The sequence below is a fragment of the Nilaparvata lugens genome, chromosome 12, assembly GCF_014356525.2.
Source record: "Nilaparvata lugens isolate BPH chromosome 12, ASM1435652v1, whole genome shotgun sequence".
NCBI lineage: Eukaryota > Metazoa > Arthropoda > Insecta > Hemiptera > Delphacidae > Nilaparvata > Nilaparvata lugens.
This window is the reverse complement of record NC_052515.1, coordinates 21,445,276-21,461,732: the sequence shown is the minus strand read 5'-3', so window position 1 is coordinate 21,461,732 and position 16,457 is coordinate 21,445,276. Positions and strand designations below refer to the sequence as shown.

Here is a 16,457-nt window from a genome sequence, read left to right as displayed (position 1 = left end):
GCTTCAGGTTTTTTTGGATCCTACTGTTATTATTGATGATCTCTTCAAAGTATATAATGGATAATTATCACGACAAATAATTTTACTTGAATGAATCATCATGCACCCCTGAAATATTCAGTGAGAGCTGAGTAAGATGCAAATACATAAAAATCTATGATCATCAGAAAAGAAGAATGGTTTTATTCAATTTCTCACTATAGCTTACAAAACTGAATACTACAATACATATTGAAAACTCATCAGCCCGGATCAGTATTTTAGATTTAAATAATTTCAAGTTCAAGATATTTCATTAACATCATTGGTGTAGCCCTAATGAATGAGATGAAAAGTTGAATGATTTGACTTGAGGCATGATACAGGCATTAACAGTATTTATTCAATTCCTTTCAATACACTTCTTATAATATTTATTTCTACATAACAATAAGATACAGTATTTCAGTGATTTTGATACAAAATAGGCACATGTGGAATGTATATTTTTATAAAAGACAACGTAATAGATTCTATCAGTAAGTTAATTCCTAGAATTTCAACAGATAATATACAATGAAAATTTATAAATATAAGACATGGATGATAATTAGTCATGGAAAATAATTATCTCTATTTCTGATGGAAGACAGATACACTATTTCAAAGATAAGCTATTATAATAGAAAGTTGTTGAAACGACTTAATTGTCTTCATTCTCTACCATATTATCTAAAAAGTGATGTCATTTAATTTCAGTCTTGCAATTGATATGTGAAGCATTGTCAAACATCGACACATGACACTTTCACAGTACATGGAACAGTTATTGATAATCATTGAAAGATTCGTAGTGTTAAACGATTGAAAATTGAGTGATTTTGATGAAAAATACTTATAAAAATAAGGAGAAACAGAAATAAAATATCCAGTGAGAACTGTAAGATTCAAATATATATGTAATGAAAAATCTAAAAATCTAATTGGTATGTACTTATCTAAATCTAACTGGTACAAACCTACTCAACTGTTATATACTAGCTGACTGGCATCTAATATACTATAACAAACTTAAAATACCTAAGTACCTTACTTATAATCAAATAATATAAAATAATGAAAGGTTCAACATGTTAAACTAGATAATAATGGACTTCTTTCATTGAAAGACAATGTATACAATGTAAAAATAAAAATGATTAAAATAACGATAGAGATTTTACAAATACAAAATGATGAATAAAATCGATGAAAATATTCTTTGAAATACCATATAATCAATAATAATTTCTTTCAAAATATAACGGAATTTTCTTGCAAAATAGGCTGACTGTAAAAATCGTTCCAATCACAATAGCGGCTGTAGAATTAAAAATAATTCTTATTCAAGATTATCATCACTGAATTCTATTCCATAGATAGATTGCACATTAAAAATAAATTGATATTGTTCCCATTGCTATGATTTGGAGACTAGGATGTTCCATTTCATACTATTTCAGGTACAGAAAACTATAACATTTGTACGACTAGATTGATTGATGATAATAATTTTTTATTTCTAGAATATTCTCAAGAGAAGGTTAAATTTCCATTTTTGTTCCAACAATAATTTTCAACACTCCATACCTTACATCCGAATAAATCACTTCTGAACAATTTTTTCACTTAATAATCCCTCATTCAACAATATATTTCTCACTTTTGAACAACTAATTACGACATAGCAGTTAGGTAAAATATATTTCTCATTATTATTGTTCTTAAACTATTATTACCAATATATTTATCATTATTATTGTTCTTAAACTATTATACCTGGTCAAGTCAAAACAGATTGTATTATTATGTTTCTGAAAACATCACAAACACTTTGATAGCGAACTATTAAGAATAAATATAATGATATATTTTGGGATTTTCGTTTGATAATGATTAAATTTAATTATTATATCCATTCATCACAAGTTCCTACAAATCCAGGTACAAATTCGAGTACAAATACAACTACAAATGATACTTTTGTAAAATGGAATGAAAGTGCAATGATCAAGGAAGCAACCATTCCTCTTCAGAATTAAGACAGAATAATATAAAACAAAATAAGGTTATATTCCCTTTACAAGCACCTAAATACACTAATTATAAGTTGAAGAATAAATCCACTAGACTAAAAATTACTTGAAGGATGTAGATCACAACTAAAAATTACTTGAAGGATATAGATCACAAATAAAAATAATGATGACTTTTCAATTACCTTCATAAATTGCCACAAAAATGTCAAGTTCGGAAAATTATAGGATACACTACACTTACCACCCAAATTTTTAGTAACTTATCCAGAACAAATAGAAATTGACGATACGTTACGTGGTATGCGGTTGGACTAACTCATTGGTGGCACTGGATACATAGACATTGGACACTGCACCGGGTCTGAGCAGGGGAGATCTCTCATCGGGCGTTGAGGCGTTCCTGAGAAGCTTCCTGTTGTGTGGAAAGGGGGGCCTTCCCACTAGGGACACCCTCTGTACAGCGTAGCCGAACCCCGTTTGTGCAAACCATGTGATGAGCAGGATGAAGTCTGCGATAAGAGAGAAAAAAGCGATTGAATAGACATTATCATAAAGAAACTCATAAACTTCTGAGAGAAATATTACATGGAAGAATTGCAAATATTCACTTGAAGAATTGACAAAGATGAGACTTCTTATAAAAAGAGCAGAATAATAATAATAATAATAAAAAAAAAAAAAAAATAATAATAATAATAATAAAAATAATAATAATAGTAATAATAGTAATAATAATAATAATAATAATAATAATAATAATAATAATAATAATAAATACATTTATTTCCTTAAAAAAATACATACATGCAATTAAAACATAAAAAGTAAAAAATATCTGAAGTACAATATACAATAGGTCTATAAAAAAAAAATATGGAATTTAATTCTGTTGGAAATTAACCTACTCAACTATGGGAAACCCATCTACTATAGTAGGTGAATAATTTATTAAAATGAATAGACTTGAAATACTTATTGAGTTTCATCGGATATATATTCAATAAAAACATGAAAAATCTACTAAAATATGATAAAAGATGATTAAGAAAGCAGCAGAAGTGATTAACTAGACTTGAGAAAGGTCAAGTCTAGTAATACCCTTGAGAAAGGTGAAGAGTATCTATATTCAAAAGATAAGGGTTTTTTAAATGATGGAAAATCAACTCAAAATGATGAATCAGAGGGAATGACTGCATTGACATGAATAGAAAAATTGATTTTCTTCTATTGACTATATTTTATGAAAAAGTATTTTTATTGATAGGTACAATTCATCCCCTTCGATATAGAAATAATACCAAAAGAAAAAAAGAAACCAGTATTTTGTGATAATGTTTACTTCCAACAAGATAAGACTCCTTATTAATTTATCATTTCCTGTCCTATCAAATTAAATTTGCCGAATAACTTATGCCAAATTTAGCATTGGCCTGATCCTCAATTCAAATTTATTCAGTTCTGTGCTACCAAATAGTATACGATAATATCCATAGATATTATAGATATTTACCACATTATACATAATAGACTATTTTTATTTTTATTGGAATAGTGAAATTGAGAAATTTAAAAAACGACAAAATAAAATAAATTTGAGGATGTATAACATTTAAGACTAAATTTATTAAATTTATTGATGAATGATGAATTAATAATTTTAGAAATGGATGAAATTAAAAAAAAAAAACTCACCAGAATACTGGAAAGGTGGACTCGTTATAGCCGAGCTGAATCCATCAACCGTGGCTCTTCTAATAGTATTGACCAGGATGAATTTCAAATTCGATCCCAAATAATTATCTATTGGGAATATGATCATGTAGCTGCCCACAAAAGCCGACGATATTATGCTGGCTTCGCATGGTTTCAATAGAAGGAAAATTGTGAACGATAATGTACCACACAATATAGCTAGCCAATAGTTTATGTCGATTTCCTGTACCTCTTGTAATGTTTCTATGTAGTCGGCTGAAAAAAACAGAGAAGGATTATTGGAATGAGTGAAAAAAATAGAAAGGAGAGAAAAATTATATCAATTATGGGAATTGATGGGATAGAAAATCAGGTGTATATGGACAAAATATACAAAAGATATAACATTAACTGAAAAAGACTAAGAAATTGTCAAAAAACGCAGATTTATTGATACTTAGAAAGACCGGTTACGGTTATTACACCATTGTCAATCTCTGATACATTCTCATCACATTGTCAATCTGTGGTTTTTTGACAATTTCTTAGTCTTTTTCATTTAATATGAATAATTACCACAATATCAACTTCTCAAATAAAAAAAGGGGAAGATATAACAATAATGGGAATTGAAAGGATACAACATCAGGTAAGTACGGACAAAATATACAAAATATATAAGAGAATGAATACAAACATTGAAGAAAAATATATCAAATGAGAATTCAACATTAAAATATTTCATATCGGATGAAAAATCAAGTAAGTTGTGTATGGATAAAGTAATAACAGCTAACAGCGATAAAACAAGTTATGTAAAAATCAAATTAAGAATTGATCACTGAGAGAATGTACAAATATAAGTATGAAAGAATTAATGGTTAAATGGATAAATAAATGAATAATTCAATTAATGGATGAATTAATAAATACATACATCGATAAATTGATGACAAATCATAAAATATATTTTGCAGAACTCACCCAGAAAATAGAATAAGGTTGCAGTACAAAGGTAACCACATGTTAACACAGGTAGGAGTACGGAAAGAATTGGTATTCCTAAAATAATCCATAAGAGACACCATACGATTCCAAATGCTGTCCCAGTTAAAGCTGATAGGAACAAAACTCCTGAAATAAACAAAAATATTGAGTAAAATATAAACAGAAATTTGAGTGTTAAAAATATAAAAGTGATAAGAAAAAATAAGTGAAACAAACCGTAGAAAAATTGGAATAGATTTAAAGCTTCACTCATAGTAAATTCATGTTGAGTTATATACAAAACATTAAATTATATAGAATTACTTGAATACACAAAGGGAGAAATATTCTAGCGATGAAGAAATGAGTACAATTTATCAAGTTATAGTCCCTGATGATGAGTTGAAATAATTATTGCAAGAACTAGACACAATTGATTAAAATTAATTAAGTGATACATGATTGATAAGATCGAATATCTTCTCCTATTAATACAATTGAGTAGAATCATGTACACATATTTCCTTTTATTATGGCATTACGAGTAAAAGAGAACACTTAACAATCTACAAATAAAGTGTTTAATGGAATACTAGCATACTGTACCACTCTCGATTCAATAGAATAGAAACATGTTTTACAAACCTTGATTGGGAAAAATCCACGTTAACAGCACATCAAAAATCAAGGTGCTAGTTAATGTTCCAAATATGAAAAGTTCCAACGTGAAATAAGCATGGCCCGTATAGCAGAGAGCCAGACCAGCGCAGAATACAATCAACATTAGTAGACTAGATTTGGAAGACGAAGCTGGAACAAAAAGTAAATTGAGAAGAACCAAGTAAAATGGTAAGCTTTACATGAAAATTATACAGATTTCTTATGAAGTATAAACAATTTTCATAATATAAGAAATTTCCATTCAAAAATGAAATAATTGGTAGGTTGAATTTTTACAATAAGGTTAGAAAACTACAAGAACAATATGACAATTTATTAATTCGACAACTTCTGAGGATGATACTCACATGAGACCTGGAATTAAGCTGGATTCCAACGTATCAGTCTCAGTGAACGTGTCCGGTACAGTGAAAATATTATTCCCAGTTCCAATGGGACTATTCATACTCGTTCGGCTTGCGGCTGGGCTGAGAGGGAATAATTCCCATAATTCGTGAGAATATATTTTTACTGTACCGGACACTATAAAGAGAAGAATACTAATATCAATACAAAAATAAGAATAGTAATATCTAATCTCTGCGGACACGTAGATACTGATAAGTGAGAATCCGTCTTTATTCTAGAGTTAACATAGTTGATAAAGTGTACTTTATACAGAGTGTTTACGAACTCACCAGTAATACTCTCTAGTGCATTGTTCCTGGGTAGAAAACATATCTAAATATCATATTTAAATTGTGCGGAAGTCTTCAGCTACTCACACAGCGGCCATTTTGCTTTTTTCACTTATGATTATTTTTTCTAAATAATGGTTAAATATACGAAATTGAAACTTTGCACAATCATTTATAACACCTAGACAAAGCTACAAAAAATTATGGTATTTTTTCAAATTCATAAAACAAAATAGCGGCCATTTGAAATTTTGTTTCTTTAATAACTCAGGAACCGATGGTTTTACAACAACTTTACAAGAATAATTGTTTTAGTAAATTTAATTGCCTATCGATTGTTACCAGATTTTTTAAGATTGGACCAATATTAACTGAGATATGGCAGCTTTAGTGGTTGGTGACCCACCTTTAGGGGGTTATTTAACGTTATTTTATTGTTTGAAATGACCTAAAATCGCTTACTATTAACATGTAATGCAAACTGAGATTGTTGCATCATTGACGCGACTCTATTAGCATACCTTGGTTTGCACTTCAACAAACTTTCAGTGGTCACCTATCACTAAGGCTGCCAAACCTCAGTTAATATTGTTCCAATCCTTGAAAATCTAGTACCAATCGATAGTTAATTAAATCTACTAAAAAAGGTTATCATTGTAATTTTTTGTAAAACCAACGGCTTCTGAGTTATTTAAAAAACAAAATTTTTAATAGCCGCCATTTCGTTTTATGAATTTGAAAATTTGATACAAAAATTTGATGAATTTGATAGCTTTGTCTAGTTGTTAAACATTGTGCAAAGTTTCAATTTCGTATGTTCAACCATTATTTGGAAAAAAATAAGTAAAAAAAGGAAAATGGCCGCTGTATGAGTAACTGATGACTTCCGGACAATTTGAATATGATATTCAGATATGTTTTTACCCAGGAACAATGCCCTAGATTATTGGTAGGGATTTCGTAAACAGCCTGTATAGTGTATAAAGCGAAAAGAATTGCACCTGTCATAGCTTATAAATCAACTTACACAAAGCAAAATAGAAAATTAAACTACATTCAATTATTAACTAAAAGTGAATACAAAATTCGAGAAAATAATGCAATTTCACTTACAAAGAAGAGCGCATTTACTATTGCCGTTCTCGGCAGATCCACAAGCATAGGTTTGTGCTGGTACATAGGCCGACTCACGGTCAAACCCTGATGAGACGATCACTGCATACACCGACCCTGTACCAGTATAGGCGCTGTACACTCTTTGCATTACGCTGCCCAGTAGAGATGGCGATACCTATGGATTAAGTAGAGAATTAAGTAGATATTCAAATTAAGTTATGGTGCAATGGACAAAACAGAACAATCAGTAACAAAAAATGAAGAAATATAATCAGGTCGATTAAGAAAACAGAACTATTGTTATTGATTGTTTTATTGTGTTAATGGATTATTTTTATATATCCCTCAAATAGCTTACAGCTAGAGGGATACTATCGCACTGTTGTAGTATACAAATAAATAAATCAAGAGTGAAAAGTCGTATTCTTTGAATTTTTACAAAGTTAATTTTCATTTCATTTAATGCTATTATTATTTCAATAAAGATTGAGAGAGATACGATGCAAATAAACTAAAATGGGATCTCTCTTGAATTCGGTTAGAGGCTAATTCCCACATATCAGTCAATCAGTGTAAGTGTCGCATACAGAGGAAATATAAATCCCGTGAGTTATAATAGTTTTAGTCGCTCGGCCGGGCTGAGAAGTAGACCGGCCGAGCGACCCATAAAAAATAATAAATAGCAGGCCCGGCCCCAGGGGTGGGCGGACCGGGCGGCCGCACAGGGCGGCAGGTTTTGGGGGCGGCAAATTTAAAGGAACGGAAAATTTTAAAATACAAATAAATAATAAATTCATAATTTCAAATGTGAATGGTAAAATTATATAAGAAGTTTTTCAACCTCGAGCTAATGAAGACTTTTCTAAGATCAACAATGTCCCAGGAACGTCTGAGTGGTCTAGCGAACATAAAATAGTTCAGTCCCCAGATCTTGAAGAATTGGTGAAGGAATTGCAAAGGTCAGACGAGTTCTACTTAATTAAAGAGGTGTGTTAAACAAACTTGTAGAAATTGTAGTTCTAATTACTTAGCAAGTTAAGTAGGCCTAATACTATGTTGCAGTGTACGTCTTAAGGCTGTGCAAAGGCTAAAAATAAACTTTCTTGTACTGGTGGTATTTTTCAAAGTTTTTCGATTTGTACCGGTATATATCAAAATGAAAAAGTTTTCTTAGGAAAACATTCTCTTCCAATCATTACTTTTTGAGATATGAACGCCTAAAGTTTAAATTTTTGGGACAGGACATTTCAAATTCGGTAAGAGATAAATTTTTCATGGTTGAATAAAACAAGAAAATTTTGAAACATTTTCTGAAAATATCAATTTTTGAAAAAGTTATTCAATTCACAAAAAAAACTCAACACTATTTTTGGTCATTTTTAGTAAATTGAAAAACTTTCTCAAAAATTGATATTTTCAGAAAATTTTTGTTTTATTAAATCAAAAATACCATGAAGAATTTATCCTTTGAATTTTATGGATTCATCTCGTACCGAATTTGAAATGTTCTGTCCCAAAATTTTAAACTTTAGGCGCTCATGTCTCAGAAAGTAATGATTGAAAAAAGAAAACTTTTTCATTTTGATAGCTTGATCTTTAAGCGATCCTTGATCGTGTCCTCGCGCGACTCTCCACTAGGAAATACTGAAATGAAGTGCAACTAACGGTTGATTCTCATAGAACATGATCTCATGAGCTTATATCATTGTGCGAAATATCACTGTGAGGACAATATAGATGGTGATGATGGTTGAAGCTAAAAATGCCCAGAGGGATTTTGAATTTTACATCTAGATTGTAATCGGGATATATTGTTGATCAAATACTAAATATGATCAAAATTGATTTTTTTCCTTAAAATATCACTCATATTTGAAAAATCATAGCTCAGTACTCATTGGAGATAGAGAGTTCCAAATAATCTCATTTCATTCAGAATTTTATGATCTTAAAAAAGGCAAGAGCAAATTTTTCTGTCTGATCACTGATTTTGCCGGAAATAGCTGAAAACTGGAAAATGAACCTAAAATACGAACTTTTTGGGCCACTCTGTATTAGCACAAGGGAATTTTACATGAAGAATTTGGTTCTGAACCTCTCTCATGTATCCAAATAAAATATCAAAAAATCGGAACTACGATATAAATTGCAAGCAAACCCCCATTTTTATGTCTATATTGACTGGACTTTACTGTTCCCCAATATTTATAATTGTCAAATATTTGTTTAAATGTCAATAACTAGTGTTAAACATAATTTTTTAGAGTTTACTGAGACTCTGTGGTGTCGCATCACAGCGGAGACACAACAGTAACGCTGGTTACACACTGGGTGGTTTCTGCCGCGGCGCCGAAACTGCCGTCGCAGCATCGAAAAAAGTCAACTTACACATTCAGCGGAAAAAATACCGCCAAACATCGAGCGGCAAAATATGATCAGTATGATCATATGATCAGTAGCCAAAATAATTGTTGTAGTTCTTCATCGCAAATGTATTGTGACTTCACTGTTTCATGAGTGTTCAGTTAATTGTATTTTGCACATTTTCCAAAAGTATATATTATTAAGTGTTTAACTTAAAATGGAAAGGCAACAACTTTTACCACTTTTGTTGTGCTGTCGAAGGAAAAGAAGACAGCAGAGAAATCGCCTTGCTTGGATTCATTGAAATGAACGTTTTTATTAAATCGACAGCGATATACAACATATTACAGTTTTTTTCTTGTCATCCAGAGTTTCAAAATCCCCCCTAATCTCCATACACACTTCCTTCCATGCATTCCTTGTTGCATCTCGATCCTTAAATATGTCGAGGGTTTTGTCCCACAAAACTGGCCTCTGTTCTACAAATGATATTAAGAACTCATTGTCTATTAACTTACTCATTTTCTCAAACTCGTCAACCACAAACACTTAAAACAATAAATAAATGTTATAAACAACTTACAAACTTTACAACAACACACAAATTAAAAGGCTGATTTTCAAAGACCTCTGACTTGGAGCAACTGGGAAAGACGACTGATCAGCGGTGACGGTAGACAACCGCCAAATGTGTTAACGCCCATTTGGTCACGTACGCCACTGCGAAGACAAGAGCAGCAAAACACCGCCAGCCGCAGTGGCAGTGGATGGCTGCACAGCTGCCGCCAACGGCAATATAGCCGCGCGGCGCTTCTGCCGCCCAGTGTGTAAGCTTCCATTCAAGTTCATAGACTACTGCTCGAACGGCGGCGACGGCGAAATTACCGCCCCGGCAGAAACCGCCCAATGTGTAACCGGCGTTAGGCGATCGCTCAAGGAGGGGTGGAACCCGGGATTAACAATTAAAGACAGGGTACTTGCGGGGGGGGGGCGGCAGTTGCCGATCTCGCCCAGGGCGGCAAAGTCCCTAGGGCCGTGCCTGATAAATAGACCCATTCGAACTCATGAGAATAATATCTTAACTGAACAATACATTGATACTGATATGTGGGAATCCGCCATTAAGGTGCGTACAGATTTACGCGCCGCGAACATGAGCAATTCACTTTTAATCAGCTGATGCCAAGCTTTTAATATCTGTATCTTACCGTTTCTGTAAAAATACAGATAGGCCTATAGTCAGCTGATTAAAAGTGAATTGCTCATGTTCGCGGCGCGTATATCTGTACGCACCTTTATATATATATTGAAATTAGAGATCTTCGCTATTTTACCTGTGGTCCAAGTTCACGCTAGAACCAGGAATCAGCGTAGTAGCGAATGGAAACGAGAGGGGGAGTCATTGAGAAAGGAGTATCCTTTTGAAAAATGAAACCGGATTTTCGCCTTATCTTTTATAATATTGTCTTTATTCTTTTCTTATTGAATCACTGAGATTTAGAAGTTGTTCAATTTGAAAATTGAAAATTACTGATGGAGATGAAACTGAAAATAGAAAATTACTGATGGAGTTGAAACTGACCACCCCTCACAGAAAATTGCAATTAGAAGATAATCCTGAAATGTTTGTGTTTCTAATGAATAATGTTTCCAAGAATTTTTTTTTCAACTTTCAAGCTTCCTAAACAATTTCACCTATACAATTTTTTTGGAAATATTTCTCAAAAATTTCAGGTAAAATGTTCACAATGAATGGGCGTATTCAATTAAAAATGCAAGATAATTCAAAAATTGCTATTTATTTCTAATAGGAAGATTATGGCTCGGTTGCACAAAAGCCTGTTAAAATTTCAAACGTAATTGAATGCAAAGAAAACCAATCAATGAAGCCTTCACTGAAAGAAACTTGTCTGATTGATTCTCGTAGTATTTTATCATGATTAAATTTCAATAGGATTCTGTGCAACCGGACCTATGTACCGTCTATTGTTCAACGCGCTCAAGTACCGTATACAAGAAAATTTTACAATTCTAAAAAAATATCTTAGAATTTTCAAGCATTTGCAATGAAAAACATTGTCTCACCTTCCTCCCGTTAGTCTTGATATCATTGACAGTCATCATTTTCTTCATAGAATTGAAATAAGTGTCGACGCTGAGATCTTTTTCTGGCATGTACATTTGGTAGATATCGTATCTGAGTGGTGCCAAGCATTGGTATTGTGGTATCATAGCATCAGCGGCTGGTTGACTGTCTACTATTATCATGGAATCAGTTTCGGTTACCATGAGAAATGGTGAAATTGGTACCGGGAATTCCATGTTGCAACCACCCGGGATTGGAGCTGAAATTGTCGGGTATTGTTTCAATTATTTGTTACAATGAGTTTTTATGAATTCTGATGATATAAATTATGGAATGATGAAACTATTAAGTTGAGTTTGCGAATATTTATAGTTGAAAATAGATGAAATTCACAGGTTTAGTCCATGCATTCATCTGCAAGAGTTGAATAAGTAATAGGAGAGTAACAACAACGCCAACAACAAATCGGCAATTAAACTAGGTTCTAGTCTAGGTCAATCTGAAGTTGAATTGATTTATCGCTTGCTTCTCATTTGATTGGGTTCATATGATTAAATAATGGATGCTAATTATTCGATTGATAGCCAATGATCAATACTGGAATAAAATTATGATTTATTCTTTGCTTATCTACCATTCGATTGAAATCCAAATCTTTGCGCTGATAAATTTTGGTAGATCCTATAGATCTATATAGAATATTGGTAGACCAAATCAATTTTGAATTTTCAGTTCTTGTTTTAAAATTTTATATATACTTCAAAAAGTGATTGATTATTCACTCATGAGTTGATTGATTTTTGTTTGCATTTCTTATCTTAGCTATCCTAAATAATACTACTATTGGTATTTTTTCGTTAGGGCTACTCTTGAATAGAAATAAAAAATAAAAATCTAAGCACCCCTTTTTATTTATATTTTTTATTTCTACTACTATTAGGCCTTTCCAATCGTGATTTCATAGATAAAAAATAATTGACCTACATGAAGATGAAATAAAAGAAACAAGATCATTAAGTTAAATAAAATATCCTGCTCTTTGAACAACCAAAATGAATAATTTCACTGTCAAAATTATTAAAATATTGAGCCTTAAGAAGATAAATTTATAATGAGTATGAATAAAAAAGATGTGAGTCTATTTGAAAACAAGTTTGACGCATAATCTATTAACTTAGTACCAGATGGCCATGCATCTGCACAGTAGATAACATACATAAAATGAACTCTTGTTATAGTAAATACACTTTTAATTCTTTAATATGATCTCATAGATCTATTTGTATGGAAAAGCTTGAAAAATTATCGACTAAGACTTTTTCTAACTTATTAAGGAATGAATAAAACTCACCGAATTTATTGTATCCAATAATAGTGATCATAGCTGTGACTTCAACTAAATTGAAGTTCTGGAGATAAAGTTGTACATTGGAGGCACCATTTCTAACAGTGACCAAGCCAATATTAGTGCCCACAATATAGGTATGAGGCACCAATTCCACATGATAACCGAGAGTAATATTATGCAAATGCGAGTGAACTTCAGTTACAAAAAAATTGACATCACTCTCAATGTTGGTTATGTTTAGTACAGCAGTTGTAAATGGACTGACAACATTTATATTCTGAACTAGAACTTCTCCTGAAGATTTCAACTTGACACTTGCCAGTGGCATACGGATTGTAGTGACTGTAAAAGAGGAAACAATAAAAACTAGGATAAAATTGCCTTTATATACACTAAAAAGTTGATATGTATTTATATATTATAAGTATTAGACATAGGCCTATCATAAGTTATTGGTACTAGTTAGAGCTGGTAACCAATTTTATCAATATATTTTTATGTGTTAAAAGATTGATTAATTTTTCAAATGTACAACTCATATACTGTATTTCAAGAAATCTATGCTTGTTAATAAACCAACCCATTCATAAAAACCAACAAGATTAAGTTGAATAAGCCTACTGAAAATATTACCACATGAATAATTGAGTTACTGCGTGCTCTATCTAAGAAATAAACAGATTTAATTGTTACACTCTTTCAAAGATAAATCACAATCACAATCAAACCAAAGAAAATGAGTGAAGACAAGCCTAAATCATAAATACAAAACAATGATTGAACAATCAAATGAGTTTGTCAAATAAAATAGATGAATTACTATTTTGTTGCAAATTATTTGACTTGAAAACTTAAAAAAATGTTTTTTTATGTCCAACACAACTGGGGCGTGAAATCTATGTATTTCAATGTTTTTCTTTTAAATATAAAATAAACAAACTTAGTTCATATTCAAAGTAAATTCAAGGAACAAATCATATCAAGGATTAGCAAGAAGTATAGACCTATGCAAGTATTCCTGATTGTTTTGATTACATAACAGAGTATTTTAATTTTAATTAATCAAGAACTTAAGTTTGGACGACATTTCTGCTGAACTATTTTATTGAAATGGATAAGCTACTTGAGATTTTAAATAATCTTTTGTAAAGTGTTGCAATTAATGTTGACAAAATTTAATAAAAAATAAATAAACCAAATAGTTAGGTTATGCGGTCCTCTTTTAGAGGTTATGAAAGTACCTATAATAGCAACTAAAAATGATAGCAAGCAAAAAATTGTAGAACATACCTTTATTTAGATTATTAATGACAGAACTATCATTTCCATTCAAAATGCCAGCCACATTTTCGAAGTTTATTGAACTTGAAATGAATGCGATAAGCACACATAACCTAAAAATTGAAAAACTATAGCAATTCATCGTCCTCAAACAAGTTTCACAATGGATAAATTACAGAGAATCACGAGTTTATAGAATAATTTGAAATTTTTTAGGTTTAAAATGATAAAGTGAATGATAGTTTTGAAAAAGAACTAGCAAAAACATAATTCATTGATCTTCTGCTTCTTTGAACACTCCAGTGACAACGTTGACAACTGATTACAGATTTTGCTTACAGTTTTAGCCACCGCAGCGCTGTACAGCTCCGAAAATGGCAGTGATGGATCAATGAATTTGTGATAGTGTGCTTCAATTATGATTTGTGTGATTAAATTGTGCTTAGTGTCATTCAGATAAAAGTTTGTGATATGGGAAAAGACCAGGAACTATTGGAAGCAGCTAGAAATGGAAACGTACCTGTGGTTGAAAAGATACTCAGTCAACGAGCAAAAAGGAGTGGCCCTTTAGCCAGGTTTGTTCATTTTTAACTATTTTCAGTAATAACTAACCAGTTTTGTTGGTGTGGTTCAATTTAAATTCATATTTCAATATGTGCAATAGCGGCAAACAATCCAATTTACTGTTAAAACCACCGGAGTGGTATTTTTTCTTTGATATCGATGTACAATATTTGGGGTTACAATGGCTTAAATTTATTAAAACTGCTAAAATATTAAGAAACTCTTGCATTTTCAAATGATTATTAACATAATAAATGGATAATCTTTCATTGAGTTTTGAATTATAGTTCATTTAATGATTACTGGATTGATTGATAACATTATCAGGTAACCTAACCTAAATCTGTCAACCCCAACTTGTTTTTTTTACAATTCTTCAGTGGTAGATGATACGGTACTATACTTTGAATGACATAAAATGATTTTTTTCATTGCATATCCTTTATTATTCACGCATACAATTTGTTTTGTTATCATATTAATTCTTTATTATGCAGATGAAATCAGTTTTTCCATTTAAATCCATAAAAAAATCCAGCTACATATTGGTAGTTGATAGCCAGGAATGTGCACTGTTATCTTTGACATTTGACTGCTGTAAGTTCAACTAAAACTCTTTCATAATAATTATTCTGCTTCCATATTTTGTTTGCAATTGCTCAATTGTATATGTTGTTTTTTTAATATTATTTTATCATGCATTCTTAAATGAATTAGAATCAACTTGTAGGCTACCGTAATTCTATTGCTGTTTCTATTAGATATTGAAATGCCTATGACTATTATAATGTAGGCTACCAAATTCATACATTCATAATATAATAACTACATCATCAAAAAAATTAATACATTATATTAATGATAACTTATTTATTAAGCAAATCAATACCAATCTCATTAGGCCTAGGCTATATAATTTTGTATTTATTTTTATTCAAATTGTTTGATCCTATGTGGCCTAAACTTCTAAAATAGTGATTTCTTTATTTAGGCCTACCTTTTTAACTTGAATATTAATAAAATAAATATTGCAAATCCAAGTCAGACTACTCCTGTTATCCTTATCATTTTCTCTCTAAAGATTTTAGACTTTTTTCTAGAGTGTTCTGGATTTATAAAATTAAAAATTGCATGTTTTAAAGGTATGGTACCTATCTAGTCTTGTAATTTCTGTTTTTATTGATTTTATCATTGATATGAGTAACAATTTATTTCTATTCAAAATCTATGCATTGCTTGATCTATTGATTTGTTATTCTGTTCTATTGATCAGATAGACAAAATATAAATAACAAAGTAAGTTAAATATAGACTATTATATAATGTAATAAATTAATAATAGAAGGAAACATAAACTAGTATAAAGTAAAAAATAAAAGATGTGAGTATAGTCTAGGATTGTAATTTAAATTACTAAAACATTACAAAAACTACTGCCTGTAGCAGAGAAAAACAGAAAACAAAAATTTGAAACAGCCCCAAAAACCAAAACTGGTATAAGTGAAAGGTATAAAATTTAATAGGCCTAATTATTGTCTATAATAGAATACCGTACATGCCATAGTGAAATAATGATTAATTTTATCAAATCATTTGAGTCAAAT

At 31.0% G+C, this 16,457-nt stretch overlaps 2 protein-coding genes across 2 annotated transcripts in view; one reads left to right on the top strand and one right to left on the bottom strand.

Moving 5' to 3' along the window:
* Window positions 1–360: 360 nt before the first annotated feature.
* Window positions 361–14,825, bottom strand: LOC111049948 (transmembrane 7 superfamily member 3). The gene is made up of 8 exons (XM_022336151.2): window positions 14,299–14,825; window positions 13,012–13,350; window positions 11,660–11,919; window positions 7,208–7,385; window positions 5,382–5,546; window positions 4,734–4,883; window positions 3,750–4,025; window positions 361–2,566 (listed from the first exon to the last, which is right to left on the bottom strand). Exons 1-8 carry the CDS (start codon window positions 14,429–14,431, stop codon window positions 2,349–2,351), a joined length of 1,719 nt encoding a protein of 572 aa, XP_022191843.2. The 5' UTR covers window positions 14,432–14,825; the 3' UTR covers window positions 361–2,348.
* The window catches only part of LOC111056515 (ankyrin repeat and SAM domain-containing protein 1A), a 128,200-nt gene continuing 126,364 nt past the window's right edge, over window positions 14,622–16,457 (top strand). The window contains 1 exon segment of the mRNA XM_039439129.1: window positions 14,622–14,864. Coding sequence (XP_039295063.1) covers window positions 14,761–14,864 — 104 coding nt within the window. The 5' untranslated portion in view covers window positions 14,622–14,760.

Excerpts from the sequence above, each read along its gene's own strand:
- LOC111049948 (XM_022336151.2), bottom strand. The coding sequence starts at position 14,431 with ATGAATTGCTATAGTTTTTCAATTTTTAGGTTATGTGTGCTTATCGCA. Across the intron at positions 13,351-14,298 it reads CATTAATAATCTAAATAAAG|TCACTACAATCCGTATGCCA; the intron begins GTATGTTCTACA and ends CCTCTTTTACAG. Across the intron at positions 2,567-3,749 it reads TCCACCTTTCCAGTATTCTG|ACTTCATCCTGCTCATCACA; the intron begins GTGAGTTTTTTT and ends CTCTTATCGCAG.